Source organism: Rattus rattus, chromosome 11, assembly GCF_011064425.1.
Source record: "Rattus rattus isolate New Zealand chromosome 11, Rrattus_CSIRO_v1, whole genome shotgun sequence".
Lineage (NCBI taxonomy): Eukaryota > Metazoa > Chordata > Mammalia > Rodentia > Muridae > Rattus > Rattus rattus.
The window spans coordinates 3,677,376-3,705,071 of record NC_046164.1 but is presented as its reverse complement, the minus strand read 5'-3'; the positions used below and the strand labels follow the sequence as shown (position 1 = coordinate 3,705,071).

At 42.2% G+C, this 27,696-nt stretch overlaps 1 protein-coding gene across 8 annotated transcripts in view; it reads left to right on the top strand.

Moving 5' to 3' along the window:
- The window catches only part of Ankrd17 (ankyrin repeat domain 17), a 134,372-nt gene that overhangs the window by 97,978 nt on the left and 8,698 nt on the right, over positions 1-27,696 (top strand). For all 8 annotated transcript variants that reach the window (XM_032916146.1, XM_032916145.1, XM_032916151.1 and 5 more), the window contains 12 exons: positions 339-481; positions 1,027-1,240; positions 1,637-1,812; positions 2,596-2,758; positions 5,484-5,579; positions 6,143-6,259; positions 11,222-11,393; positions 12,235-12,682; positions 13,250-13,405; positions 15,798-15,947; positions 20,433-22,063; positions 24,370-24,597. In XM_032916146.1, the coding sequence (XP_032772037.1) occupies positions 339-481; positions 1,027-1,240; positions 1,637-1,812; positions 2,596-2,758; positions 5,484-5,579; positions 6,143-6,259; positions 11,222-11,393; positions 12,235-12,682; positions 13,250-13,405; positions 15,798-15,947; positions 20,433-22,063; positions 24,370-24,597 (3,694 nt within the window). The remainder of the gene's footprint in view (positions 1-338; positions 482-1,026; positions 1,241-1,636; positions 1,813-2,595; positions 2,759-5,483; positions 5,580-6,142; positions 6,260-11,221; positions 11,394-12,234; positions 12,683-13,249; positions 13,406-15,797; positions 15,948-20,432; positions 22,064-24,369; positions 24,598-27,696) is intronic.

The following is a 27,696-nucleotide window of genomic DNA, read 5'->3' as shown; positions in this document are numbered from 1 at the left end:
GCCTGGTTTATGTAGGTAGTAGTAACCTGTGTCCAAAAAGAGTAGTAGTACTTAGAAGTTTTAAATTTTTAATGCATTCACGTGTGTATGTAAAATAAATCTGGTGTAATTTTTTATTCCTATGGTTTCTGAATGGTCTACCAAACTTGGGGGTTTGAGTCTTCTGTGAGCATATATTTCTGATTTTTTTTTTAAGCTTGAGAGCTCTCTATAATTCTGTTATTATCTGAGGTTGTAAGCGTGAACTTTCTCATTTCTTTATATAACAGAAAAATCTGAAAGACACCTGAAATTATCACGACTTTAGAAAGCGTATTTCTTCCTTTTTGCCCCTCCAGGTAGTGGAGTTGTTGTTAGCTCGCGGTGCAAATAAAGAACACAGGAATGTTTCTGATTACACACCTCTAAGCCTGGCTGCTTCGGGTGGCTATGTGAACATCATCAAAATACTGCTAAATGCAGGAGCTGAGATCAATTCAAGGCAAGCTTGAGACTTCATTAAGAATATTGTGCTATAAATATTTGGAGAATGCTGTTTTAGTGGTTTACTTTATTATAATTTGAAATAAAAATTTAAGATAGGTTTTTATTTGATTAGCAACAGCTGTTTCCTAGGGCACTAAGGCAGTATCACTCTGAAACAGGTAACTACTGGGTTCATCATCATAGAGTGGAGATTTCACTCCCAAGCTTATTATTAGTGCCATCTACCAAAAGTTCTCTAAGGAAGATGCAAGGGCTCACAAAAGTAGTTAAAATTTTAAATCCTATAGAATCAAGAGTTTTGCCAGACCGAATGGGTGATCCATTCCTGTAATCAAAGCATTTTGGGAGGTTGGATCAAGAAGTCAGGAATTCAGTGTCATTTTGAGCTACCATAACCAGTTAGTGGTCAGCTTAGGCTACAGGATACTCTGTGTCAGCAAATGGAAAGAATTTTATATTCAGGTTTTTTTAAATCATTGTTCTGTCTCTGCTGTGAAACAATGTCGTTTCGTTCTATTCTCTAATATTTTTTACCCCTAGAACTGGCAGCAAATTGGGCATTTCTCCACTGATGTTGGCAGCTATGAATGGGCATACAGCTGCAGTCAAGCTCCTTTTAGACATGGGCTCTGACATAAATGCTCAGATAGAAACCAACCGGAACACTGCCCTGACCTTAGCCTGCTTCCAAGGAAGGACTGAAGTGGTTAGCCTTCTGCTTGATAGAAAAGCCAATGTTGAACACAGGGCTAAGGTAAGAAAAAGGGCGAATTATCAGTTGAAATATGTTTGTTTTAGAGGTTGTGATTTCATTACTTTCTAGTCTCATGAAAATCCCTGGTTATACATTTTTAAACGCATTAATGATAAGTTATTGGCTGAAAATAACGTGATTTTGTAAAGGCCAGGATACATTATGGAGAGTCATTCACATCAATGGACTTGTATCTTACTCAGATTCTGTTCACCATACCACTGATTTTTAGGTAGAATTAAAATTGTAATTACCAGTACAGAAATTTATGAATATGTAGAAACTATACCTTATTGTTCCTCAGATTGTTAACATTTTGGCTGTTTCTGGTCTTTTCCATAGTTTGTTTTTTTTTATTGTTTTTTTATTTATTTATTTATTTTCCATTAAACCTAGACTGGCCTCACACCATTGATGGAAGCGGCCTCTGGTGGATATGCAGAGGTGGGCCGAGTTCTTTTGGATAAAGGTGCTGATGTGAATGCCCCTCCAGTGCCCTCCTCAAGAGACACAGCTCTAACCATAGCCGCAGATAAAGGGCATTATAAATTCTGTGAACTTCTCATTGGCAGGTCTGTTATCAGCATGTTCTTTGTGTATGAATATGTGTTCCCATTCGCAGGGCAATGTCACTGTGTTAAAAAGTCTAATTTATTCTCCGCTTTGCTCTTTCTTCCAGTGCTCTGGCTTTAGGTTGACAGTAACTGTTGAGTGCAGGCAGTTAGATTTTTACTTACACGGTAGCTGTTTGCCAGTTTTCCAGAAAAATGTTTGTCAGTTTTGGCATCTGTGTGTAGTGAGTGGCACATGCCTTTAATCCCCGCTCTTGGGAGACAGGCAGGGGGATCTCTGTGAGATAGAGGCTGGGCTGCTCTCTGAGATGACTTCCAGGATAGCCAGGGCTGTATAGAGAAAAACCCTTTCTTAAAATCGTAGACAGCTTGCATGGCATCCTGCATAGTTTGGTTTTGACTACTCTTAAACTGTTACTAACGTTATTCCTAGTGCCACGAGCCACCTTGGACACTAAGCCATGTTCTTTTTTCTGTGCTGTAAATAAATAGTCTGAGGTAGGTATTCCCTCATATGATAGATACGCTCATCTCCTTGTCACTTTATTCAAGGTGTTGAATGAGTGGTATTTGCAGAGCTCAGTTATGCAGTAATTTTAAAAAGGAAAGCACATTAACTATGTGAATACTTAATTTGACAGATGTGAATACTTAATTTGACAGAAATTCTCTGTAATACAATTTATCCTTCACTTTTTTCCTCTTTCAATTTTCACAGCAGTTGATTTTTACTGCTGCCCCATCATTCCATCTCATGTAAGAAGTGCTGTGTTCCATTTCCAGGGGAGCTCATATTGATGTGCGTAACAAAAAGGGGAACACTCCATTATGGCTAGCAGCAAATGGTGGACACCTAGATGTGGTTCAGCTCCTGGTGCAAGCAGGTGCAGATGTAGACGCAGCAGATAACCGCAAGATAACTCCGCTCATGGCTGCATTTAGAAAGGTGGGCCTTTTTATCCTCATTCACTTGCAGAACTGCACATGGTCGGTTGTGCTAGGGAGAACATGGGTTAGTGATTGTTCTGGACTTGTTTCTGATGTAATAATTCATGAATGCAGTAATACTCTGCAAATGAAATGCTCTACTGGCAAACTAGTCAGATAGGTGGTTCAGAAATCTGTGACTGTGATTCATACTGGGTATCAAGACTAAGGGTACATGCAGAAAAGACACTCTAGACTGAGGAGCCGCCGGATGACTCGGTAAAGGTGCGCGTCATGAAAGCCTGACAACCAGAGAATACCATTGGAACTTATAACTGTAAAAGAAGAGAACCAGCTCCACAAATTGTCCTGTCCTCTCCATGTGTGCCCTGGCATAGACACCTGCAGTTATACATCATGGCCGTATACACCAGGATAATAAGTGCAATAAAACACATATTCTCAGATGCACATTCAAAAATCTAGTTATAGTCTCAGCCTCACAAAATAATATTTGGATGATTTCATACATTGCCATTTAACAGTAAGTTTTAGTGTTGATTTTATTCATTTGGGATTTCTGTTCTTGGCTTGGTTTGGGGTTTTGTCTTGTTTTTTAGTTTGGCTTTGACATGGGATCTCACTAAGTAACTTTGGCTGGTTTGGAACTTTTTGCAATTTGTAGATTATATGTCTGCCTCTGTATCTAGAGTGCTGGGGCTAAAGGTCTGCACAGGTAAGTAAGGTCTCCTTTTCCTGGACTTGTCAGGAAACATCAGTGAAAAGCCTCACTATGAACAGTTTAATGAAAAATTAGTGTACTGTCTGTAGAACTAGGAATACGATCTCTGGCTGGAGCAAACACAACTGTAGTCCAGTTGCACAGAAGTGTGTGTGACTTGCAGTCCAGCACGGAGGACCTGATGCAGTTCAGTCATACTTAGAAAAGACACATGGCTATTGCAGGGACTGTTTGTTAGGGACAGGATATTTTGGCCTAGGCTGTCTTGAAACTGTCTATATAAGATGACTCTCAGGTCAGCCTTTCTGACCTATCTACATTATCAAATTATTAATTATTAAAGCATTTTAAATTTTATTCCTTTAAAAATCAATCATTAGGGATATAGCTTAAAGAGAGTAATTGTCTATGTGTATGAAGCTCTGAGCTTACCCCAGTACTACAAAACCTTTCATTCATATCCTATGGATAGTACAGCATGAAGTATTTTCTCCTCCCAGTTACTCACTCTTTTTTATTTCTCGTTGTCTCTGACTCTTGTAGACTACACAGCCACTTGCTCCCTTTTTCCCCTTAAGCATTGGAATCCACTCAGCGGCAACTTTTCACATTAGAGTCTTCTTAAGTGGTTTGCCATTTGAGCCAGCACAGTTTAGTGTCGTTAGATCTCAGCTTCCATTAAGAATCCCTAATGCAAGAGTCATGTTGTTGCTTGATCTTTTTCTTAGCGCCTGTATGGTGACTTTGTTCTTAACTAGAATGCCCATGTCCTTCAATCTCCCCATTCCCATTCTTGTGTCGGAGTTCATATAAAGGTTCTAGAATGTTTCTGCCACCCTTTATTAGTGTCTTCATTTATTATTCTGTTTTTACAAGTCCTGAGTTACAAAAATAGGCTGCCATTCCCAGCAGTTTGCCTACCTACGTTCTGTCCCTCCCTCTTTGAAAGGCACTGCATTAGTGGTAGCATAGAAATATTTTAAAGACTAAGTATTCATACAAATTCAAGTTAAAAGGGAGAGTGAGCATAAGAAAAAATTCTTCTTAATTCTTAAAATTCCTGTAATCGCAGCCCTTTGGAAGCTGGGCTAGAACAGACATTCTCCCTTGCATAACAGGTTCAAGACTGGCTTTGGCCTGGTGAGTGCTCTCCTTTAAAGGGGGGGAGGGCCTTACACCTTTATTTTCATCACTCAGGAGACAGAATCAGGCAGAGACGAGCTAGAAGCCAGCCTGACCTCTCCACAGAGTGACTTCCAGGACAATCAGGGCTTCGTAATGATCTTCTGTATAGGCAAATAACTTAAAACATGACAGAGCAGGCAGGATGGCCTAGCTGGTAAAGTTACTTTCCATGCCCACTTTCCATGTTGAGGTAGGAGAGAACTGAGTCCACACATGATATAAACACATGAATGTGGATATAGGAGGAAGTTTGTGCACATACATATGCATGCAATACTATCCATATTACCTAGATTGTGGATGTTATGTCAGAAATTAGTAAACACTGAAGAAAAGGGACGGTAGATGTGGGGTGTGGAGTATCTTTCTGTGAGACTATTGTTCCTCACACTTGGCCTGTGACTAAGGAATGGACTGTCAGTTCTCTCTGGAAACAAATTTTTACCTTTCTGTTGAAGCAGGATCACATTCTAGTCCTGTCTGTACTAGGTTTGCTATGTAAACCTGACTGGTTTTGAATTCTCAAAGGTCTTTCTGCCTCAGTCTTGGAATGAAAGGTGCGTGACATCAAGCCTGAAAATTATCTTTACCTTCAGTACTTAGAATTACAAAAATGAAGGAGAGTAGAAAAAGGATGATGAAGTTTACAGTCTATTTTCTCATTGGATGTCACTGTTACTTCATGCTGATTGATATTGTTTCAGTGTAAATTTGAAGGTCTTCACTTTTGCACTGTTACCATTAACTGATGTCAATGCTAGTTCAGACTGTGTAGATTTTAGCCTGCTTTTTATCTGACAGTGCTGTCTGTTTTTAGGGTCATGTGAAGGTGGTACGCTACTTAGTCAAAGAGGTCAATCAGTTTCCATCAGATTCTGAATGCATGAGGTATATAGCAACCATCACTGATAAGGTATGTGGGGTTCAGAGTCACTGCATGTAGGAGCTGGGGATTGCTGTTGGTTAAGGTGTAATCTGCAACAGTTTTGTTCATACTGTTTATGAACTTTATCTTGACGTAGGCCTTTGAAGGCGGCCCGCAAATCCATAAAGTATTTTGTTGCATCATAGCGAGAAGCCCTCCATTTCAATGTTTTTTTCAGGAACTAGCTCATTGCCTTGCCTAATTCAGAATATCTGTTAGTGAATATCATGTTACATCTGTTTTTTGTTGACATTGGCCCCATTTCTTTTTAGCAAACTAACCAGTAGGCAAAAGTTATAGCTATTTGTCCTTGTTGTTAGACTTATATGTGTATGAGTTATTTGCCTGCATGGATGTACATATGTGAATGTGAAATGTATTTTTAATCAAGTTATTTTGAAAATGGGAAGCTCTTTGATATGGATGTTTGGAAATTTACAATTTGATATCTGCATGTGACCTCCCCCGTTTTTAACTGCTTTAATGAAGGTTATGTTTATAGGACTAAGTGCATATTTGAGGCTGGAAATATTTCCAATTTTTCATTGTAGGAGATGCTGAAGAAGTGTCATCTTTGTATGGAATCAATAGTACAAGCCAAAGACAGGCAGGCTGCTGAAGCAAATAAGAATGCCAGCATACTGCTGGAGGAGCTAGACCTGGAGAAGGTAACAGATGCTTCTCTCTCAACCTACATCCATCCAACTCTTCAGTTGTTTGCTTTCTCTCCAATTTTTCACAAATTGTAGTTGTTAATGCTGTCTACATGTTTACTTGTTTATTGCACTCAAGCAATTTTGATTTTTCTGACAAGGGACAAGTATAATTTTTTTCTTAATCTTAATAAAATTTTATTGTATCCCATGGACCTGAAAGGAAGCATACATTCTGTTTAGATTTCAGTCTTAATTCCTCTTAATTCTCAGCCACAACCCTAGATTGGAGATATGCCACATACTGCAAGGCCTCAGTGGAACATGGCCTCAGGGGCCTTAAGAGTATGTTGACCCTCAAGTGGTTGGTGTTACATGTTGGGTTTTGTTTTTAAGACAAGTTACAGGCCAACCTTGAACTTGGTATGTGTGTATCCTAACCTAATCTCAAACTCTGTCAGCCTCCAGTGTCTTAGGATTACAGATGGAGTATCATGTCTGTCAAGTCTGTATTAGGTGAAAAGCGTCCCTTCTCAGGTAGCATAAAATGCTAGGGGTGTCAGTGCTCCTTTGCCTGCTTTCTTCCACTAACCGTGTGACCTTTCGTGTCTGTAACAGGAAAAGAATTGGTTTGGTTTTGAATAGTTTGAGATCAAATTCTGTTATCATTTTATTTTATTTTTTAAGATTTATCTTACTTGGTTGGTCAGAGGAGGGCATCAGTATCCCTGTAGCTGTAGTTACGAGCACTCATGAACTGTGCTCGCTGGAAAACATCTCTTTGCCTCACAGCACAAATCTGGTTGGCTCATACCCACTAAGTAGACAGCTGCCTGTCTCGGCCCTGCCTCTCAAGTGCTGATATTAAAGGGGATGCTACCATAACGGTACATACCTTTAATCCCAGCACTTGGAAAGCAAGGGCAAGTGGATTCTTTGAGTTTGAGGCCTGCCTGGTGTCCACAACCAAGGGCTGTATACTGAGTCCTTGTTTCAAGAGCAAAAGATAAATAAATAAAAATTGTATTCTGCTAATCCTGTGTCTTCTTGAATTTCCCTAGATGCAGTAGTAATTTTCCCTCCTTTCTTACCTTTCTTCCCATTTTCAGTTTTGGACAGTCATTTTGAGTTTGCTTGTTGTAACTAGACAAGGTTACATATAGTCTGGGGTGACCTAAGGAGCTGTTCTAGGGGTTTGGAGCACAGGTGTGTGTCATTACACCTGGCTGCTGTAACATTTGTATCTTTTCATTTTTCTTAACTTTCCTAAACTATTTGCTCAATCAATAAATTCACAGCATTTACTCATTGAATAAACAAAAAATATTCACACATTGTGAGGATTACTTTTTTAGTAAGTGAAACTATAGCCCATAGAGGTACATCTCTCATGCTTGCTGTTCCCTCATTGGCTGGTTTAAGTCATTGTGGGCTCTGAGGCAGGATCGTATATAGCCCCTACCTACATTTAAATCACCACTCCCAAGTGTGCCACAGGATTATTGGTTTCCTTCCTTTCTGCTTCTCTCCCTCTTGAGTTGCACGTCGACCTCTCTGGCCAGCATGCTGTCTAGCAGTACGTGGTAGAATCATGTATATATCGGACTTTGCTTTCGCATCTCCTGTATCTCACTAAGTAAAGAGAGATTCTGCCTTGACAGTCTTCACTTTGAGTGCATTAGTAGACTTGATAGTTACACATCTTCTTTCTGTTTCTGTGAGTTCCACATTTATATTAGATTGAAAGCCAGCTCTGCTCCATCTAAACTGTGCTGGACTTATACAAAGGTTTTTTTTTCCTCATTATTCCCCAAGTAACACAGTAAAATTACTGTTATTTATATTGTATCAGGTTATGTCCAGGTAACATGACAGTTCATAGAAGAGATGTTTGTGTCCTAGAATTTTAGTGGTGATTCTTAGAGAGCTGATACCTTTCAGATAACAGTCCTTTAATACAGAGCGGCGTTCACAACATTCATTCCACCTAGATCATTACCTCTTACCTTCTCCTCTATCTTCCAACACTTTTTCCTTTACCGTTACTACATTAGTAAGGAAATATAATTATCAAGAGTACAGCCCCAGGCCCAAGAAATGGCTCAGTGGAGTACTAACTGCTCTTCCAGAGGTCCTGAGTTCAAATCCCAGCAACCACATGGTGTCTCACAACCATCTGATGCCCTCTTCTGGTGTGTCTGAAGACAGCGACAGGGTACCTCATATATAATAAATCTTTCAAAACAAACAGTCCTGCAGATCTTCCCCACTCCCTCTGTTCACCCAGTAATACTTAACCTCTCTTGCCAGGGACTAGATAAACCTTTAATAGCCACACACCCCAATTTGTACACTAATCCTATTTGTTTTTGGAACAGTCCTCCTTTTTAATCCATTATTTTTCTGGATTATCATGCAGTTTTATTGTTTATTTTGGTTTGAGACAAGGCCACTAGTCTATCTTGATTCTCTGGATTCTACCTTCCATTTCTGGGATCACAGGGGCCTTGCTTTCCAGTGACTTTCATTTACCTAAAACCAACAGCTACATATTTATCTTCTACAAAACAAACAGCATCCTGTTTTTGCTTTTGTGTGTGACTATGTGAGTGTATGTATACTCAGTTGCTCACAAGATCCCTAGGAGCTGGAGTTCCTTTTGTGGGTCAGATGCCTGAGTTGTGTCATTTTTTCATAATGATGCTGATTCCATCGTCTGTCTGGGAAAGGACATAGTAGACATGATCTTTAGCCATGTGGGGATGTGGGAGGAGGGAGAGGGGAGCCAGGTGCAGTAGCTAAGAGGGCAAAGGTACAGAAGGAGCAGATAACCAAGGTGGAAGAGTAGCCCGGCGCCTTGAGCTGGAAAGTTCTGTGTAGGACACAGTAGGTATATAAGCCATGAGCACCATGTGACAGGTAGGGACTGGAAAGCTCAGTGTAAGGACACAGTGGGTATACAAGCCATGAGCACCATGTGACAGGTAGGGACTGGGGAATATTGGGAGCAGCTGGTAGCCAGATTGGCTTTGCTAAGTAAATGGGCACCTTACCCTTTTGTCCTAGGTTTGAAACTTTACACTAAGGTCTGGCTGACAAGATCCCAATTAGATCTTCCTTGTAAACAAAGTAAATAGTTTTAGGATTTCTTGAAAATACTTGGAAGGAATGAAGTTCTAAGGTCTGTTTCAGACTGTGTCTGCAGTTCAGTCTGGCTCTGAATGCATATTTTATTTAGCTAAGAAGTTTTCCTCAGACACTGGGACAGCATACTCTTGGTGCCAGGACTGCACCAGACACCACTCTCAGGTTACACAGTTCCAAATTACATTAGTGAGGGCTTGGTGAAGGCAGAACTCACAAAGCTGTGTGTGCTCCATGACTTTGCACCCAGGGACAAGGATACATACTCAGGTACTTCCCAGGAAGTCATACACACATCCTACCTGCATGTTCACAGAAGCTCAAAGCCAAGCAGTAAACACAAGCACATTCTCCAGCATTCTAGGAGGTCAGCTGATAGGGACTTTAGCCCACTCAGTATGGGGCTCATCCCTTGCCTTTAAACCCTCGATACCCATCTGCCTTAGTTTCACTAGTAAGATACTGTTAACTAACCACCCACCACCCCTGTATACCAAGTATCATTGTTTTGATAGGTGTATATTTGAAGTGCATGTAAAATACACAGAACCTGAATGTTTAAGATCAGGAAACAAGGGTGACTGTGTGGGTATGTTTTGAAATCCACCCTTTAGTGAGCATGCTAAAAGGAGAAGCTTGAACATGACTCTTCCCTGCAGTCACAGCAGCTTGTGCTGTGGTCCCAGTTTGGAACATGAGGAAGAGGGTTGCCATGAGTTGACGTACAGCCTGTTCTGCTTTGTAGAGCTGGTCAGACCCGTCGAAAGGGTGTTAAAGGGCGGAGATGGGGGCATAGACTTTTTAGTTGGGGAGTGAGAGTGAGTTGAACATGGTGGCGGTGGCTGCTGCTGCGCACGCACTCACGCCCCTACCCCTACCCCCTGCCTGGCTTCGTTCTAGGTGTTGTTAGATAAGCAGTCTGTCACTGTTGTACTTTTTGATCAGATTTTGAAGCAATCTGGATAAATTATATAATCTGGTTAAGGATAAATTATATAATCTGACTGTATTTCACTTGTTTTCCTTCAAGTTCCAGAGTAGCTTGGAGTTTGTGTAACATAATGTGAGACTTAGATGTGTCTAAAGATTTGTCTTTACCACTTCTTAATCACTCTGGATGTGGGGGTGATGGGGGGGTGTTTGGGTGCATGGGGATGCTGAAGCCGTTGGATCCTGCTGGAGCTCAAGTCACCTCTGGGTGACTGAGCCATCAAAACAGGCTGCTTGCAACCAAACTCAGGCCTTTTGCCATAGTATAACCTCTCCTGCCCCTCTCCACTCCTTAAAATGACAACAGAAATTATATGTGTCACATACAGATTGATTTTTTTTTTTTAAGTGATAATATGTTACTGTCTGGGGCCTTGTACTCTATTGCTCCCAGGCTTCTTTTGAGACAGGGATTGGGGTGTAGCTTATGTTGGTGTCAAACTCACTCTGTTACTTTGGTGAGCCCTGATCTGAAGACCTTAGCTTAAAAACAGTAAGTTAGGCGTGTGGCACATACCTTTAATTCCAGCGCTCAGGAGGCCAGCCAGCATTACACAGTGCCTCAAGATCAGTGTGCATCTGCCTCTGCTCCTTCCCCAAATCCTCCTACTTTGTAAGTCTGTAAGTAAAAGCCCTGCATTGGAGCTTATTCTTAGTTCAGTCACTGTCCTGCCCGTGTCTCCCCCTGCACAGGCCCTTAAGGGTGGCTGCTGTCGTCTCTAGCCAGCAGCGGAGTGGAGCCAGTGACTTTAAGGTTTCTCAGTTGCCTTCTAATGATATTACATGCCTACTTTTAGTCAATGTAAGTGATGTACTTACGTTTTATTTTTATTTTTCTAATAGTTAAGGGAAGAAAGTCGAAGGCTGGCTTTGGCTGCCAAAAGAGAAAAGCGAAAAGAGAAAAGAAGGAAAAAAAAGGAAGAGCAAAGAAGGAAATTAGAGGAAATTGAAGCCAAAAATAAGGAGAACTTTGAACTCCAAGCTGCTCAAGAAAAAGAAAAACATAAAGTTGAAGGTATTCTTTCCAGCCGAGCTCCCAGTGTGAGACTGCAGTTGGAATCATGTGCTTACCTAGCTGCACCTAGTAACCCTAAGCCCACTCACATGGTAGGCTGAGGTGAAGAGATCATGTTCAAGTCCTGGTGGGCTGCAGAATCCCACAGCCTGGGGAGACTGCTGTACAGAATGCCAGACAAGCAGCACTTTGATCACTTCTCTACCATGTGCTGGGTCGGTCTTAATATACTCCTTGGCACTAAAAATGAACAATTTTAGGTTAAGCTGGGAGAGGTGGCATATGCCAACCTTTAGGAAGGAGAAAGCAGGAGGATCAGGATTTGGCTTACTTCTCTACCCCTGTTTATGTGTACGCTAAGTGATGCATGTTTGCAATCCTAGCATTCAGAGACTGAAGCAGGCCACATAATGGAAAGGCAAGGCTAGGCTTGAGTGTGTAAGAAATCTGTCTCTGGTCCAATCCAGGTGCTGTTAACTTAAATACCAGTCGCTCAACTGAGAAATAGTTTTAAGTATTTGATGATCACAGGTGATAAACGTGGTAGTTTCATTTACTGACTTATTCCGTGACTTTCATTTTTACTTTTGGTTTGTGGTTTCTTTAGTACTTTGATTTTGAGACATATTTGCTGTTTAACTCAGGTTCGCCGTACACTCCAGAAACCTCTTAACCCAATCTTTCAAGTAGCTTAGATAATGCACATTTTCTTCCATTCTTGATTTTATAAAATGTAATACATGATTTATGTGCATATTTCCCAACTTCTCCAAATATTCCTCATAGCTGTCTGTCATATCAGTCTCAGTGAATGACTAACTCAATATTGCTGCTTTTCCAGAAGAACCTGAAGTCTTGACAGAGCCTCCAAGTGCCACTACCACCACTACCATAGGAATATCTGCTACATGGACTACTTTGGCAGGTTCCCATGGTAAACGAAATAATACCATAACTACAACCAGCTCAAAGAGGAAAAACAGGAAAAATAAAATTACTCCAGAAAATGTTCAAATTATATTTGATGATCCACTACCAATTTCATACAGTCAGCCGGAGAAGGCGAGTGGAGAATCCAAGAGCAGCAGCACCAGCGAGAGTGGGGACAGTGACAACATGAGGATTTCCAGCTGCAGTGATGAGAGCAGCAACAGCAACAGCAGCAGAAAGAGTGACAATCATTCGCCGGCTGTGGCCACAGCCACTGTGGCCAGCAAGAAGCAGCCGTCTGTTCTTGTTACATTTCCAAAAGAGGAGAGAAAATCCGTTTCGGGCAAGGCTTCTATAAAGTTAGTTCCAAGTTCTGCTTTTACTGGTGCTGTGTTAAACACCTTGTGAGACAAGTAAATTACCAAATACTTTTGTATGGTAAAGAATACTAAGATGTTGTTTAGATTTTTATGCTGAGAAAATAAATACTTTTCACTATGTAATTTTTTGTGATTGTTAAACTTAGCTTATGAAAAACATCGCTAGTGAAGCTGGGTTTGGTGGCTCATGCCTGTAGTCTCAGCGTTTGGGAGGCTGAAGCAAGAGAATCACAGATTCAAAGCCAGTTTGGGCTACATGTTGACTTCCATGCTGGGTGAGCTACGTAGCAAGACCCTGTGTCAAGAAAGGAAAAAGTATTGATGTGTACATTCACAGTGTTACAAGTTTGCCCTGCTAAATTTACCCCCTTTGTGGTGTATTCTTAGAACTGGCTCTTGGTTCTACGTGAGCTAGCAGAGAAGTTATAAACAAGGTCTTCCTTTGTTCTCTTTAATTGGTCTTATATGCTATGTGACATGTGACCTTTATCGTTTACCTTTCCTCCATCTGTTCGTTATTAATGTACTTTCCCTCCTTTGTTAAAGATTGTCAGAGACTGTCAATGAAGGGACCAGTAATTCTCTGTCAACTTGTACAAAATCTGGTCCGTCTCCTCTTTCCTCTCCAAATGGGAAGTTAACAGTAGCAAGTCCTAAGCGTGGGCCAAAGAGGGAAGAAGGATGGAAGGAAGTCGTGAGGCGGTGAGTGACTTTTGGCTTATATTAGTTAGACTCCTCGCACCGTTCCAAAGGTTACAGACACAGTTATGTCCCAAACCCAGATCTGGTCAAGAGACAGCCTTTCTGTATTTCACATGCCAGAGAAGTGAGTCTTTGCAAAACGTGGTGCCAGATGTTTTTGATCCTAGTACCCTGTCTTTTAAAAATGAATAAACGTTGGGAAAAGCTGTGCTTCTTACGAGACTCCTTTTTGCGTTACTGGGGATTGAACCCAGGGCCTCTGTCATTGCTGGGTGAGCACTTCATGATTGTATTCGAAGTCTAACTTAGATGTTTTTATTTTGAGACAAGGTTTCACTTTGGACTTAAGTTGCTCTGGCACTTCTGATCTTTCTGTCTTCAGCTCAGTGCTTTTCTAGGCACGGATCACCACATAAGGCTGTTGAGGCAGGGTTTAGCCTCCTAAGTGCTAAAAATAAAAATGGCAGGCATGTGTCAATACACATGCTCTCAAACTTTACTTACGCCCCCCCCCCCACACACACACAGTACATCTTTTGTTTTTTTAAACTCAGGGTCTGTGTAGATCTGTGTAGCTTGGAGCTCTTCTTAGAGCAGACTGTTCTTGATTGGTTATGGTGTCTCTTTACAGCAACAAAACAGTTATAAAGGCAAACAGTTAATTGGGGATAGCTTACAGTTTCAGCTGTTCGGTCCATTACCATCATGGCAACTTTGCAGACAGACTTGGAGCCAAGAGTTCTAAATCTTGATCCAAAGGCAACCAAGAGAAGACTGTCTTCTTCATTGAGCAGAACATGCAAAGCCCTCCTCCACAGTGACACACTTTCTCCAACAAACCATGCCTCCTCAAAGTGCCACTCCTTATGGCCCAGCATCCAAACACAAGTCAGTGGGGGCCCAACTCGTTTTAACCGCCATGTCCTGCCTCCTGAGTTCTGGAATGCTGCCATGCCCAGCGAGACTATTCTTTAATCTACTTGTTAGAAACTTACATCAGCCTTATTTCTCAGCAGTGGGGATAAAACCAAGGACCTCCCAGGTGCTAGGGAAGTTCTCTGCCACTGAACAATCTCCCCAGCCCCTAGACCTCTCACCAATTTGAACATGAATGTGCTAAGCCAAGGAACACATGCCTGTAATCTTAGCACTTGGGAAATTGAAGCACTGGGGGATCAGTGGTTCAATGCTACCCTCTGCTACATAGTGAGTTTGAGACTAGTCTGATGTGTGTGAGATCCTCATTGGTTCACAACATACAAGCAGAATTGTAATTTTCTGGGCTGCAGAGAGTGCCTGCTTTCACATTGCCAGCACCTCTGTAGGACAGCTCACACTTGTCTGTCACCTTGGCGTAAGGGATTACACATCCTTTCCTGGCCTCCACAGGCACCTGCACACACGTACAATCACAGTAGACACACACAAAGTGGACCACCTCTTCCAAGTAGTCCTGTCATTTCCACATCTACTCAATGACATGAGTGTCCCCCAATAAAATGTAGAAGTCTTTGTAACTTTGCAAAGCCATGCATTAGAATTTAATCCTATGATCTAAGAACTTGAGAGTTGGAGACAAGATTGTTTGACTTGGAAGCCAACCTAGACTATAGAGAGTCCTCCTGGGTTGGGGATTTAGCTCAGTGGTAGAGCGCTTGCCTAGCAAGCGCAAGGCCCTGGGTTCAGTCCCCAGCTCCGGAAAAAAAAAAAAAAAGCGAGTCCTCCTTATACAGCCCACACAGGCCTGGTATCCTGATGAACACTGGTCTTCCTACTTTTCTTCTTTTAATTGCTAGTAGTCTTTCTCCCCCCTCACATAAGTTCAGTGAACTGTATATCAGATAAACTATTAGAAATAATTCAAACAGAAAAGTGCCTACAAAATGCCTTTCCTGGACTTTAGGTCCTTTACCCATCCCTGTCAATTGGTGTCACAGGAATTTGCAGTAGCAGAGTACATGTCTGAGCGTATAGTGCATACTGCAGTGGTGTAATAGGATGCTAGTCAAGAAAGCAACAAGACATGAACAGCTAGGCTGAGACAGGATCTCACTGTGTAGACCAGGCTAGCCTGGAATTTAGAGATCCATCTGCCTCTGCCTCCAGATTACTGGGATGAAAGGGCCCTTTTCTTTATCTGGATTAAGAATAAATAAAACGCTGGTGTGGTGGCTCATACCTTTAATCCCAACACTTTGAAGGCAGCCCAAAATCTACTTTTCTATACATGGTGAGATCCGGTATTTAAAAGCAAAAGAATAAATAACCTTATTCATCAATAGTCAATTCTCCATTTATAGTTTAAACAAACCTTAATAGTAAAATTTTATTTTCATTATAGCCACCAATGTTTTATCTTAATTTATTAATTTATCTTTGAACTTTTAAACAGGTCAAAAAAGGTATCGGTTCCATCAACTGTGATATCCAGAGTGATTGGAAGAGGGGGCTGCAATATCAATGCTATTCGGGAATTCACTGGTGCACACATAGACATTGACAAGCAGAAGGACAAGACTGGAGACCGCATAATAACTATAAGGTAAAGCTTTGGTTCTGTGTTTTCTTTGTTTCATTGTACTAACTCCATAGAATAGAACCATGAGTGGAGAGAGAGAGAGAGAGAGAGAGAGAGAGAGAGAGAGAGAGAGAGAGAGTGTGTGTGTGTGAAATACTTGTGGTATATACATGTATGTACACCCACACCTGTGGCCTCTCACTCTGTCTCGCTCCCTTGAAAGTGTCCCTCAGTGAACCTGAAGCCTGAGGTTTAGGCTATAGTGACTGGCAGAATTGCCAGGATCCTCCTCTTCCATAAATAGTGCAGAGGTCACAGTCATTTTTACTTGGCTATACTCAGCTCTTCTGTGGGTGTTGAGGATTTGAACTTAAGTCCTTATACTTTGTGCAGCAAGCCCTCTTATCCATTAAGACATTGTCTTAGGGCTTTACTGCTAACATGAACAGACACCCATGACCAAGGCAACTCTCCTAAGGACAACATTTAATTGTGGCTGGCTTACAGGTTTGTTCAGAGATTCAGTCCATTATCATCAAGGCAGGAACAAGTTGGCAGGCATGGTGCAGGCAGAGCTGAGAGTTCTACCTCTTGATCTGATGGCTGCTAGCAAAGTACTGGCTTTTGGGCAACTAGGGTATGGACTTTAAAATCCCACTCCCACAGTGACACACCTGCTCCAACAAGGCGGCACCTCCAAATACAAATTATCACTCCACCCCCTGGCCCCATAGACTTGTTCAAACACCTAAGTCTATGGGGGCCATACCTAAACATAGCATAATAAAAAAGTACATTTAATCCAACTTCCAAAGTCACCATAGTCTATAGCAGTCTAACAATGTTAAAAGTCTCTTCTGAGATCCATCTAGTCACTTAACTGTAATCTCCAAGGGAAGACAGGAAACAAACTGGGCAAACTCCAAACTCTGCAAGTCCATGTCTGATGTCAAAGTGGTCTTCAGCTCTCCAGCTCCTTTTTCATCTTTGTTGACTGCAACAAACTGGCTGGTTCAACTGCCTGTAACAGGATCCCTCAGCAGATATCCTATGGCTCTGGCATCTCAAACATTCTGGGGTCTCCAAGGCAACTTCAATGCTACAGCTTTTTGTTTCAATGTCTAGGGTGCACACATGATCTTCTGGCCTCTTCCAAAGGGCTGGTGTCCGTTCTCCAGCGCTGCCCTCTGTAGCTCTCTAGATTCTACTTGACTCCGCTCCACTGCTGCTGCTGCTCTTGGTGATTGTACTATGGTACTGGCATCTCAGATACACTGAGATCTTCCACTGCAACCAGGCTCCACCACAAGCCTTTCACAGGCTCTCTTTTTAGTGCCAAGCCTCAAGTCCTTTGCATGACCCCTTCAGTCCTGGGCTGTCAACTGCAACTGAGGCTGCACCTTCACCAGTGGCCTTTTATGGCCCCTCACAGTGTGGAGCCTCAGCTGCTCTACATGACCCCCTCATGCCTTCAAAACCAGTACCACCTGGTGACTCTTACACATTACCAAGTCCAGGTGCAGCACAAGGTACAACCTTGGCTGTCTCACTCACACAGCCTCTTGTGCTCTCAGAAAACACTTCCCAGATTTCACCTCAATGATGCTGATCTCTTCTTCATCACCACTAATTTATCTTCAGCTAACCAGCATCGTTTGCCCCTTCTATTCTGGACTCTTAAGCCAGAGAAGCTGCTGAGTTCTGCTTGCTGGACTGGAACATGGCCCATTCCCATATTCACCAGCTTCCTGTTTTGCAGAAACTTCCTAAGCTTGGCTGTCTGTAGACTAACTTTGAACTCAAGAGATGTGCATGCCTCTCCTAAGCACTGGGGCTAAAGGTGTGGGCCACCAAGCCTGGATTTAAATTTTTGTTCACCTAGAACTTGCTTTGTCACAGGCTGGCCTTGAATTCGAGATCTTCTTGTCTTCGTGTCCTGGGCTTATTACTGCCATGCCTGGACCTAAATTTAGCTGGGTGGATCTTGTCCTAGGTTCACCACTTCCAATATAATGTCCTTGAACACAGGATTCAGCTCCAGTTTACTTCTGGGTGTCCCTTTAATTCCTCAACCGTATATTTTACATTTTCCCCTTCTCAACTTGCTCCTTTTCATTAAAATATTCTTCCTAAGAGTGAATTTTAGTGACCACACAACAGAATTTACACCAGGCTATTTGGAGTCTTCCTTTTTCAAAGCAGTTAATCTAAATCTCTTCACCTTAGCCTCAGGCAGACTCTTAGGACAATGCGGAAAAAGCAACCACATTCTTCACCAAAATACCACAAAAACAGTCTCTAGGCCACATTTAAAATTCTCCACTGAAACCTCTTTGGCCAAGTTAGCACAGTTCAAACCACTCTCAGCAACAAAATCTTCCACATTCCCTCTAGGCTAACCCATTAATCCCCACTTAAAGCATTTCAGTGCTTTCCAAATCCATAAGTCCCAAAATCCACATTCTTCCAAACAAAAACATGGTCAGGCCAAGCAGAGCATTATCCCAGTCCCTGGTTCCAACTTCTGTCTTAGGGTTTTACTGCTGTGAACAGACACCATGACCAAGGCAACTCTTATAAGGACAACATCTAATCGGGGCTGACTTACAGGTTCAGAGGTTCAGTCCATTATCATCAAGGTGGGAACTTGGTGGCATCCAGGCAGGCATGGTGCAGGCAGAGCTGAGAGTTCTACATCTTCATCTGGAGACTGCTAGCAGAAGACTGGCTTCCAGGCAGCTAGGGTGTGGGTCTTAAAGACCACACCCGCAGTGACACACCTACTCCCAACAGGGCCACACCTCTAAATGCCACTCCCTGGGCCAAGCATAAACAAACCATCACAGACATCTCCCCTGCCCATAGGTATATAAAAGATTATAATTTTATGAGTTGTAATACAGGTATTTAACCTCAGCAGAGGCAGGCAGGGAGACCTCTGAGTTTGAGACTATCCTGGTCTTTATAAGTTATCTGGAGTCTTGAGTAGTAAATTTCTAACACATTTTAAAGCAGGGAGCTATTTTCTTTCAATTACTTTTGAGATTTTGTTGTGAGATGATATCCTTAGAATTTGAATTTATTAATGTAATGTACCCATGAAATGTAATGTAAATATTTAACCTGAAAATTCATCAAGTGTGTCTGCTGAAATATTGTAAGAATAAGGATGATAGCTTATGACATAAGGATGTAAAAAGCTGTACTTAAAATAGCTATATTATAAGTTTGTTTTGAAATGTGGGCTCTCGACTGTGATATGGAGGCATTTAATCCATTTCGTTTTCACCTTTTCCTCTGCTAGAATAGCAAAAGTTGTCACACCTTACAGAATTCAGACAAAAGGCAAGCGGTACCCTCTCTGGGCCATTTGTTCCTCAGGGTTCCATCCATAAGCTTTTTCCTGAAAAGCCAACATTTCAGTTTGCTGCCATTGTTGTTGACCTTGTTAGTACTCCTCACTTTGTTTTGAGCCTCCAGGGCATTGTGGTGCTGTTCATCGAGAAACCAGTTAGGAATATGCAGTAAACTGTTACCTCAGAGACTGGGATTAAAGGTCACATCCTCTTCCCTTGCTTAGTTGTAAAGTTTTCCATGTTTACTTAAACATTTGTGTTTTGCTCTTTGATTTTACAATGTTAAAGATTGAACCTAAATTCTCGCCAATGAGCTATAATTCTGATTTTTTTTTACTAAGATTGTTTTAAACTTTTTTAGGCAGGGTTTCTCTCTGTAACTCACCAAACTAGGCTGTGTCCTAAGTGTTAAGATTAACCACTTGCACCACTTCTCTAGGCTTGCCTTCTTTCCCCTTTTTCTTTAGAATCACCTCTCAGTAAGTAACTCAGGCTGGCCTGGAACTCACAGCTCATCCTCTGCTGGTACTAATGGCGTTAGGTACCAGTCCTAGTTGTTCACATATTTAACTTTATAATCCTATTGTAGGCCACGCAAACTTTTGTATGTAATCAGTTTCCTAATGATAAATCATTGTACAATGGGAGAAACAACATCTTAGTCTAAGGGAACAATGGGAAAATGTATTTTTCATTAAAAAACATAGGGGCTTGGACAATGGCTCAGGAGTTAAGAGCTCTTACAGAAGACTCGCTTTTCCACACTTAATGTAGTGGCCTACAACTGTCTAAAGTTATACACATGGACATAAATAATCTTTTTTTAAGTCATTTAAGATGGTGGCGTAGGCAGTGGAAGTGTATCTAGCTGGCTTGTGATCTGTTGCCAATGCTTTCCACACACACCAAAAGAGAGGATGAAAGTTGCCAGTTTTCTGAAGCTTAGCATTGATCCAAAGTAATTTATGATTTGAAGAATGCCTAAAATTGATGTTTATTTGGGTTCGTGCGTGTGCGTTTGTGTGCGTGCATGCGTGCGTGCCTGTGTGTGTTTACAAATGCATATGTGTTTAGGTGTCTACACAAGAATGATAGGCTATATTACTGAAGGCTAATTTTGGGGGGGCATTTGTTTTTGTTGACCAACATGCAGGGGTGGCACTGAATCAACAAGACAAGCAACTCAGTTGATCAATGCTTTGATCAAGGATCCAGACAAAGAAATTGATGAACTTATTCCAAAGAATCGTTTGAAAAGCTCCTCAGCAAATTCCAAAATAGGGTCCTCGGCACCTACCACCACTGCTGCTAATAGTTCCTTGATGGGAATCAAAATGACAAGTGTAGCTCTGTCATCAGCATCCCAGACTGCCACAGCACTCACCGTTCCTGCAGTCTCTTCTGCATCCACTCACAAAACCATTAAGAACCCCGTGAACAACGTGAGGCCTGGCTTCCCAGTGTCTCTGCCATTAGCGTATCCTCCTCCACAGTTTGCACACGCTTTGCTTGCTGCTCAGACTTTCCAGCAGATCCGTCCACCACGGTTGCCCATGACCCACTTTGGAGGTACTTTTCCACCAGCTCAGTCCACTTGGGGTCCTTTTCCTGTCAGGCCTTTGAGCCCTGCCAGAGCTACTAACTCGCCTAAGCCTCACATGGTGCCTCGCCATAGCAATCAGAATAGCAGTGGTTCTCAGGTGAATTCAGCAGGTTCTTTAACTTCAAGCCCAACAACTACAACCAGTTCATCAGCTTCAGCGGTGCCTGGTACAACTTCAAATGGCAGTCCAAGTTCTCCTTCAGTCAGAAGGCAGCTTTTTGTCACAGTTGTGAAGACATCCAATGCCACAACCACAACAGTCACAACTACAGCAAGCAACAACAGCACCGCACCCACAAACGCCACATATCCTATGCCTACTGCCAAAGAACACTATCCAGTGTCATCCCCATCTTCCCCATCACCACCAGCCCAGCCAGGAGGGGTTTCTAGAAATAGCCCTTTGGATTGTGGATCAGCATCCCCAAATAAAGGGGCATCTTCTTCCGAACAGGAAGCAAGTAGTCCGCCAGTAGTAGAAACTACAAACAGTAGACCTCCACACAGCAGCAGTTCTTCTGGGAGCTCATCAGGTCATTCCACTCAGCAGCAGCCTCCGGGATCTGTTCCTCAGGAGCCAAGACCCCCTCTTCAGCAGTCTCAGGTTCCTTCCCCGGATGTGAGAATGACTGTTCCTCCTACAGCTACAAGTTCTGCTCCAGTGGTGGTGCCTTCTACTGCGCCTGTGACGTACCCTATGCCTCAGACACAAATGGGATGCTCCCAGCCTCCTAAAATGGAAACCCCTGCTATTAGACCACCCTCTCATGGCACAACTGCCCCTCACAAGAATTCAACTCCAGTGCAGAATTCATCTGTTGCAGTCCTCAATGTCAATCACATTAAAAGACCTCATAGTGTTCCCTCCTCTGTCCAGCTACCTTCGACCTTAAGTACACAAAGTGCTTGTCAGAATTCAGTACATCCAGCAAATAAGCCTGTTGCTCCCAATTTCAGTGCCCCATTACCATTTGGGCCCTTTAGCACATTGTTTGAAAACAACCCTACTAATGCTCATGCCTTCTGGGGAGGACCTGTTGTTTCATCTCAGTCAACACCAGAATCTATGCTGTCAGGAAAATCCTCGTATTTGCCAAATTCAGATCCTTTACATCAGTCTGATACTTCCAAAGCACCAGGTTTTAGGCCACCATTACAGAGACCTGCTCCGAGTCCCTCAGGTAAGTGTGTGCTTATTTGTTGGGCATTTCTAGTTACTACTTGACATAGATGATACAGAAAATACTGGCTATTTTATGATGTACTTGCTCTGTGTGTAGGCTACTTGGAGAGAGAGGGGTTTTTGTTGGACTGCTGTTGTTCCTGAGACAGGTCTCACTGTGTGGCCCTGACTGGCCTGTAATTCACTATTGTAGACAAGCCCAGCCTTGACTTCAAGCCTCTGCTTTTGAAGCACTGGGACTAAAGGTGTTTGCTGTGGTGCCCAACCTTAAGAGAGATTTGTTTTATTTTTGGGATGATGGAGGTTGAACCCATTTGGTTTCTGCATTCTCGATGAGCACTTTATCAGTAAATTAGACCGTAAGCGTGAGAGGGCGGTGATCCCTCAATACACTGTTGTGTCATGTGTATTTATTTAGTGTACTGTTTGTATTTTTTAAATCTTTTAAAAGCTATGGTAAATTTTATATTGCCTTCCAACATAAAATTAATAGGTCTCATTTCCCCTCAACCCTGCTCTGAGGAAAAAAAGTTTGTATGTTTGGGGAAGAGGGTGGCTAAGGGATGTTTGGAGGAATGGAACCAACCTGAGAGGCTCGAGAAGAGTAGCCTTGAGTTGGAGACCCATTAGCACATTGTTTGAAACACCGTCCTAATGCTCATACCTCTGGGGAGGACCTGTTGTTTCATCTCAGTCAACACCAGGATCTATGCTGTCAGGAAAATCCTCGTATTTGCCAAATTCAGATCCTTTACATCAGTCTGATACTTCCAAAGCACTAGGAAGTCTTTTTGGGGTTTGGTTTTTTTAAGACAGGGTTTCTCTTTGTAGCCATGGCTCTCCTGGAACTCAATGTAGATGGGACTGGCCTTGACCTAAAAGATTTGATTGCCTCTGCTCCAAGTACTGGGATTCAGAGTGTGGACCGCCACCACCTGGCAGAGGTCTTGATGTGCTTCTCAGCCTTCCGTGTCCTAGAGTTACGGGTTTGCTTATAGTCACATAGGCTGGAGCAGGGTAACGGGGGGTTCTGTTGGTTTTCATTGGAGAAGGGTCTTGCTGTGCACCCTGGCTGGCCTGTTTCTAGCTAGTCCAGGCCGACTCTGAAATCTAATGAGTCCACCTTGGCCTCTTCAGTGGAAGGATTAAATGCTTTTAGCACTATATCCTAACAATTGCTGATTTTCTTTCACTTCTTATTTCTTTGTTCTTAAGATGGGCTCTTCCTGGTAGCTCTGACAAGGATCTAGCACCTATGTCTGGACCCTGGCTATACCTTACCAGTGCTTGCTGGGATCATGTGCCCCCTCACCATGGGCTTTCGAAGTAAAGTGTTAACATAGCCATATTCATTTGTTGTCATACTATTTATAGCTGATTTTATACTTTATAGAATGAGTAATTGGGACAGAGACCATGTGATATGCAGGACTCATGAACATACAATTCAAAAAGACTTGTACTTTAAATAAAATGTAGTCCATTGTGGTGTTGCACGCAGGTAAAAATATTGTGAACTTGAGGTCTGCCTAGACTACACACTTTTAATTTTTATTTATTGTGGAAGAGCTCTCGCTGTGTGGGTCTTGCCACCCTAGAACTCACTATATAGACTAGGCCTCTGCAAGCCTATATCTTTCTTATTATTAGTTTGAATGATTCTGTTGCATGCATATGTATGTACAGATGTTTGCCTGTTGCTCGGGGAAGTTAGGAGGAGACTAGCGTCTCTGGAGCTTCAGTTGTAGATAGTTGTGAGCCGTCCCGTGGGTGCTGGGATCCAGTCCCAGGTCCTCTGCAAGAATAGCAAGTGTTGCTAACTGCTGAGCATCTCCCTGTGGCTCTTTTTAAAAAACAGATTGTTTTTTTAAAGAACAGAATGTAGACTAGTAAATACTGTTTCTTCATTCAAGTTATCCTTTCGTTCCTCTCTTTTCATGAGGGAATAGTTTTGAGAAGGGATCTCTCTTTATAGCTGTCAAACTTGCATGTGGCCGTACTTAACCTTATTATAGATGTGTATGACCACGTGAGCTTCTGGGTGTGTGAATGTGCCTGTGTTTGAGATAGAGTCTCACTTACAGTGAGTCTGCCCAGGAATTTATTACGTAGCCAAAGACCATCTTAATCTGATGCCCTTGACTATTTCCCAAATGCTGGCATTACAGGTGTTTGCCACCACACCCAGCTAAGAATTTCTCTTTTTTCTCCCCTCCCTCCCTCCCTTCCTAAATTAACTGAAGTACTTTCCAGCACTCTCCTGGGGGTACTTACTGTAAATAATGATCGTCTTCTACATTATAGGTATTGTCAACATGGACGCACCGTATGGTTCTGTAACACCTTCTTCTACACATTTGGGAAACTTTGCCTCAAGTCTTTCAGGAGGTCAGATGTATGGGCCTGGAGCACCCCTTGGAGGAGCACCCATTGGAGGAGCACCCCTTGGAGGAGCGCCTGCTGCTGCCAACTTTAACAGACAGCATTTTTCCCCACTTAGTTTGTTGACTCCATGTTCATCAGCATCAAATGGTAAGTATCTGTATCCAAGAGGAAGAAGTTGATTCCTTAAAAGCAAAAAGGGTTGAGCTCTGCAAGTGTAGGACGTTTGCGTTTGAGACAGGCTCTCCTGTATACCGAGCTATCCTCAAATTCACTGCTTCCAGTTCCCACAATGCTACTTTGGCTCACTCCAAATTTGGAATTTTAGCCTCATTATAATTTTAATGCTGTAAGGAATATAATTTCTAACTTGTTTTTTAACTTCTAACTCTTAACAGTCTATGTAATGGCTATAAAATTTGTAGTTTTTAAACTATTGGGAATAGAAAGATGGCTCAGTAGTTAACATCACTTGCTCCTCTTGGAGGACCCACTTTTGATCTCAGCACTCTTTTGATGGCTTATAATCATCTATAACTCCCATTCCAGGGCACCTGACCCTCTTTTCTGACCTTCATGGTCACTGGGCACATATGTGGTGCACACACATGAATGAAGGCAAAACATTCATACACAAAAATCTTTCGAAAGTGCTTTTAAAACCTACGTTTTGAATGATACATGGCGATGAAACTAGAGTGTCCTGCCCACAGCAGGGCATGTGTTGTAGCATTTGACCACAGCCCTGCTCTACACCTACTTACTCTTAACTTACTATATTCTTCAGGTACAATTACTGATGAGAATGACTTCTAGATTTACAAACACGTGACTAGAGAGCCTAGCAAGATGAGACATACTTGTAATTTCAGCTACTTTCGAGACCAAGGCAGGAGAATTTGTATTTCATAGAGCCTCAGATCCATAGTAAATTCCAAAGAACCTAGGCAGTAATGTAAAACCTGTCTCTAATGCAAATAGAAACACTTGTCTGTATAGATAACACAAAAATTTTTTCCCCACCTTTTAAATTTTATCTGTAAAGTGCTGGCTGTCCAGGAGCTCACTCTGTAGAGTCCAGGATAGCTTCAAACTCAGATTCCAAGTCTGGGGATTAAAAGCGTGTGCCACCATCGCCTGGCTGTCTGAGACAGGGCTTCTCTGTTTATACCTAGCTATGCTACAACTTACTTCCTCGTTAGCGTTAGCCAGTGCTTGGATTTAAGGACTGCACTACCACCACCATCCTGCTTTTAATGTTTTATTAGTAATATATTGAATTAAAATTTGAATTTCTAATGCACATACACAAAGTAACAATGTCAAGGATCACAGCTCATAGGCTAGAGAGATGGCTCAGTGGTTAAAAGAGCGCTGACTGTTCTTCCAGAGGTCCTGACTGAGATCAATTCCTAGCAACTGCATGTTGGCTCACAACCATCTATAATGAAATCTGATGCCCTCTTCTGGTGTATCTGAAGACAGCTACAGTGTACTAGTATATAATAAATAAATAAACTAATTCTTTTTTTTTTTTTTTTTAAAGTATCACAGCTTGTGTTAATAGTGTGTACCCCTGATTCTCAGTTTGCAACAGGCTGAGGCAAAGGGAGTATAAGTTGAAACTTGCCAGAACCTATATCAAAAAAACAAAACCAAGCAAAATCCACTGTGTTTTTGGTACATAGTGATGGATCATTATCAAAAGTACATATTGGAGAAGACCAACAATCCTGTTGGTCCAGAGAGGAGGAGGAATTGCTTCCAATTAGTATCTTACCGGCATGTATAAAGTTTTGTGTATAGCAACCTGGTTTCCACTGGCTTTTCTCCCCCTAAGCTGGACTTCACTGTCTTAGATACAGGGATTCCTTTGCTTTTGCATCATAACAACCGTCCAAGTTACTTTTCTGTTGCTGTGAAGGCAACATGACCCAAGGTAGCTTACAAAAGAAACTGTAGGAAACCTACAGTTCAAGGGTTAGAGTTCATGACCACCATGGTGAGGAGCATGGCTGCAGGTGGGCAAGCACACACTCGAGTGTTAGTTGCAAGCTCAGATTTTCTCCATGATCGTGAGATCATGGGAAATGGGAATGATTTGGGCCTCTGAAACCTCTGTCCATCACCAGTGTCACACCTCTTTGAACAAGGCCACACTTCCTAGTCCTTCTTGAACAGTTCTACCAACTGGAGACACCTAAGAGTCTGTGGGGGCCATTCTCAACCACATTTCTCTCCCTGGCCCCCATAAACTTGTGGCCACATCAGAATACAAATACTCTTAATACAACTTCAGTCTCAAGGCAATTTCTTTTTCTTTTTCTTTTTCTTTTTTTTTTCTCAAGGCAATTTCTTAATTATAGCCCCCTTACAGGGTTTTGTATAGGGTTTGTATAATTCTAACAGGTTGTCAAAACACTTAAATCAGCCAGGTGCCCTCCCCCCTTTCCACATACCTGAGTTTATGACTTTTCTTGACCGTGGAGGAGGAGAGTTCACAAGCCATGAAAGAGTTCACAACACATGAAAGTCTACTGCTTGCTTGGGGTAGAACCTGGCCCTGTCCTTCAGTTACATTTGCATTAATCTGTGCTTCCCAGCTTTCCTTATGCATTTTCTTTGTATAAGTTAGAAGCGTAGGGTAGGGTCTGACTCCGAGGGCATTACTCCTTCCATTCCATTCTCTGTAAAATCTCTCCTGCTCTCTTTCAGTCCAACATTACATTCCCTGCTTCCCTTTTTCTCCTCAAGCTGTACACTTTTCATTTATTTTGCATAGCCTGCTGCTCTCTCTCATCTCTGCATGAGAGTGATTCCAAATAGCCTAATGAGAAGTCTGTATTAGGCTATCCTGACATGTCTTCTGCTAGTCAGATTTGTCCAAAACCTCTCAGTCTCAGGCAGTCTTAGGACAAGTGCAAACAAAGAAAAAAAAGAAACTATTTTTTTTTTTTTTGTGAGACTATCATATGGAAGATCTCTATTCAGCAGTGCTAATGTTCTTCCCCTCTGAGACCCCTTGAACCAGGCTCTACAGTCAGCATAGATCTCAACACACTCTTTTCTATTTTAATTACTATTTTCTTTCTGTGAAGGGACACCATGACCAAGGGAACTTAAAGAAGAAATAGTTCATAGAGGGTGAAAGTCTATAAGTGACCTGGCGGGGAGCATGGCAGCAGACCAGGCGGCATGGTGCTGGAACAGTAGACTAGAGTGCAGGTCTCTTCCACAGGAGGGGGCAGA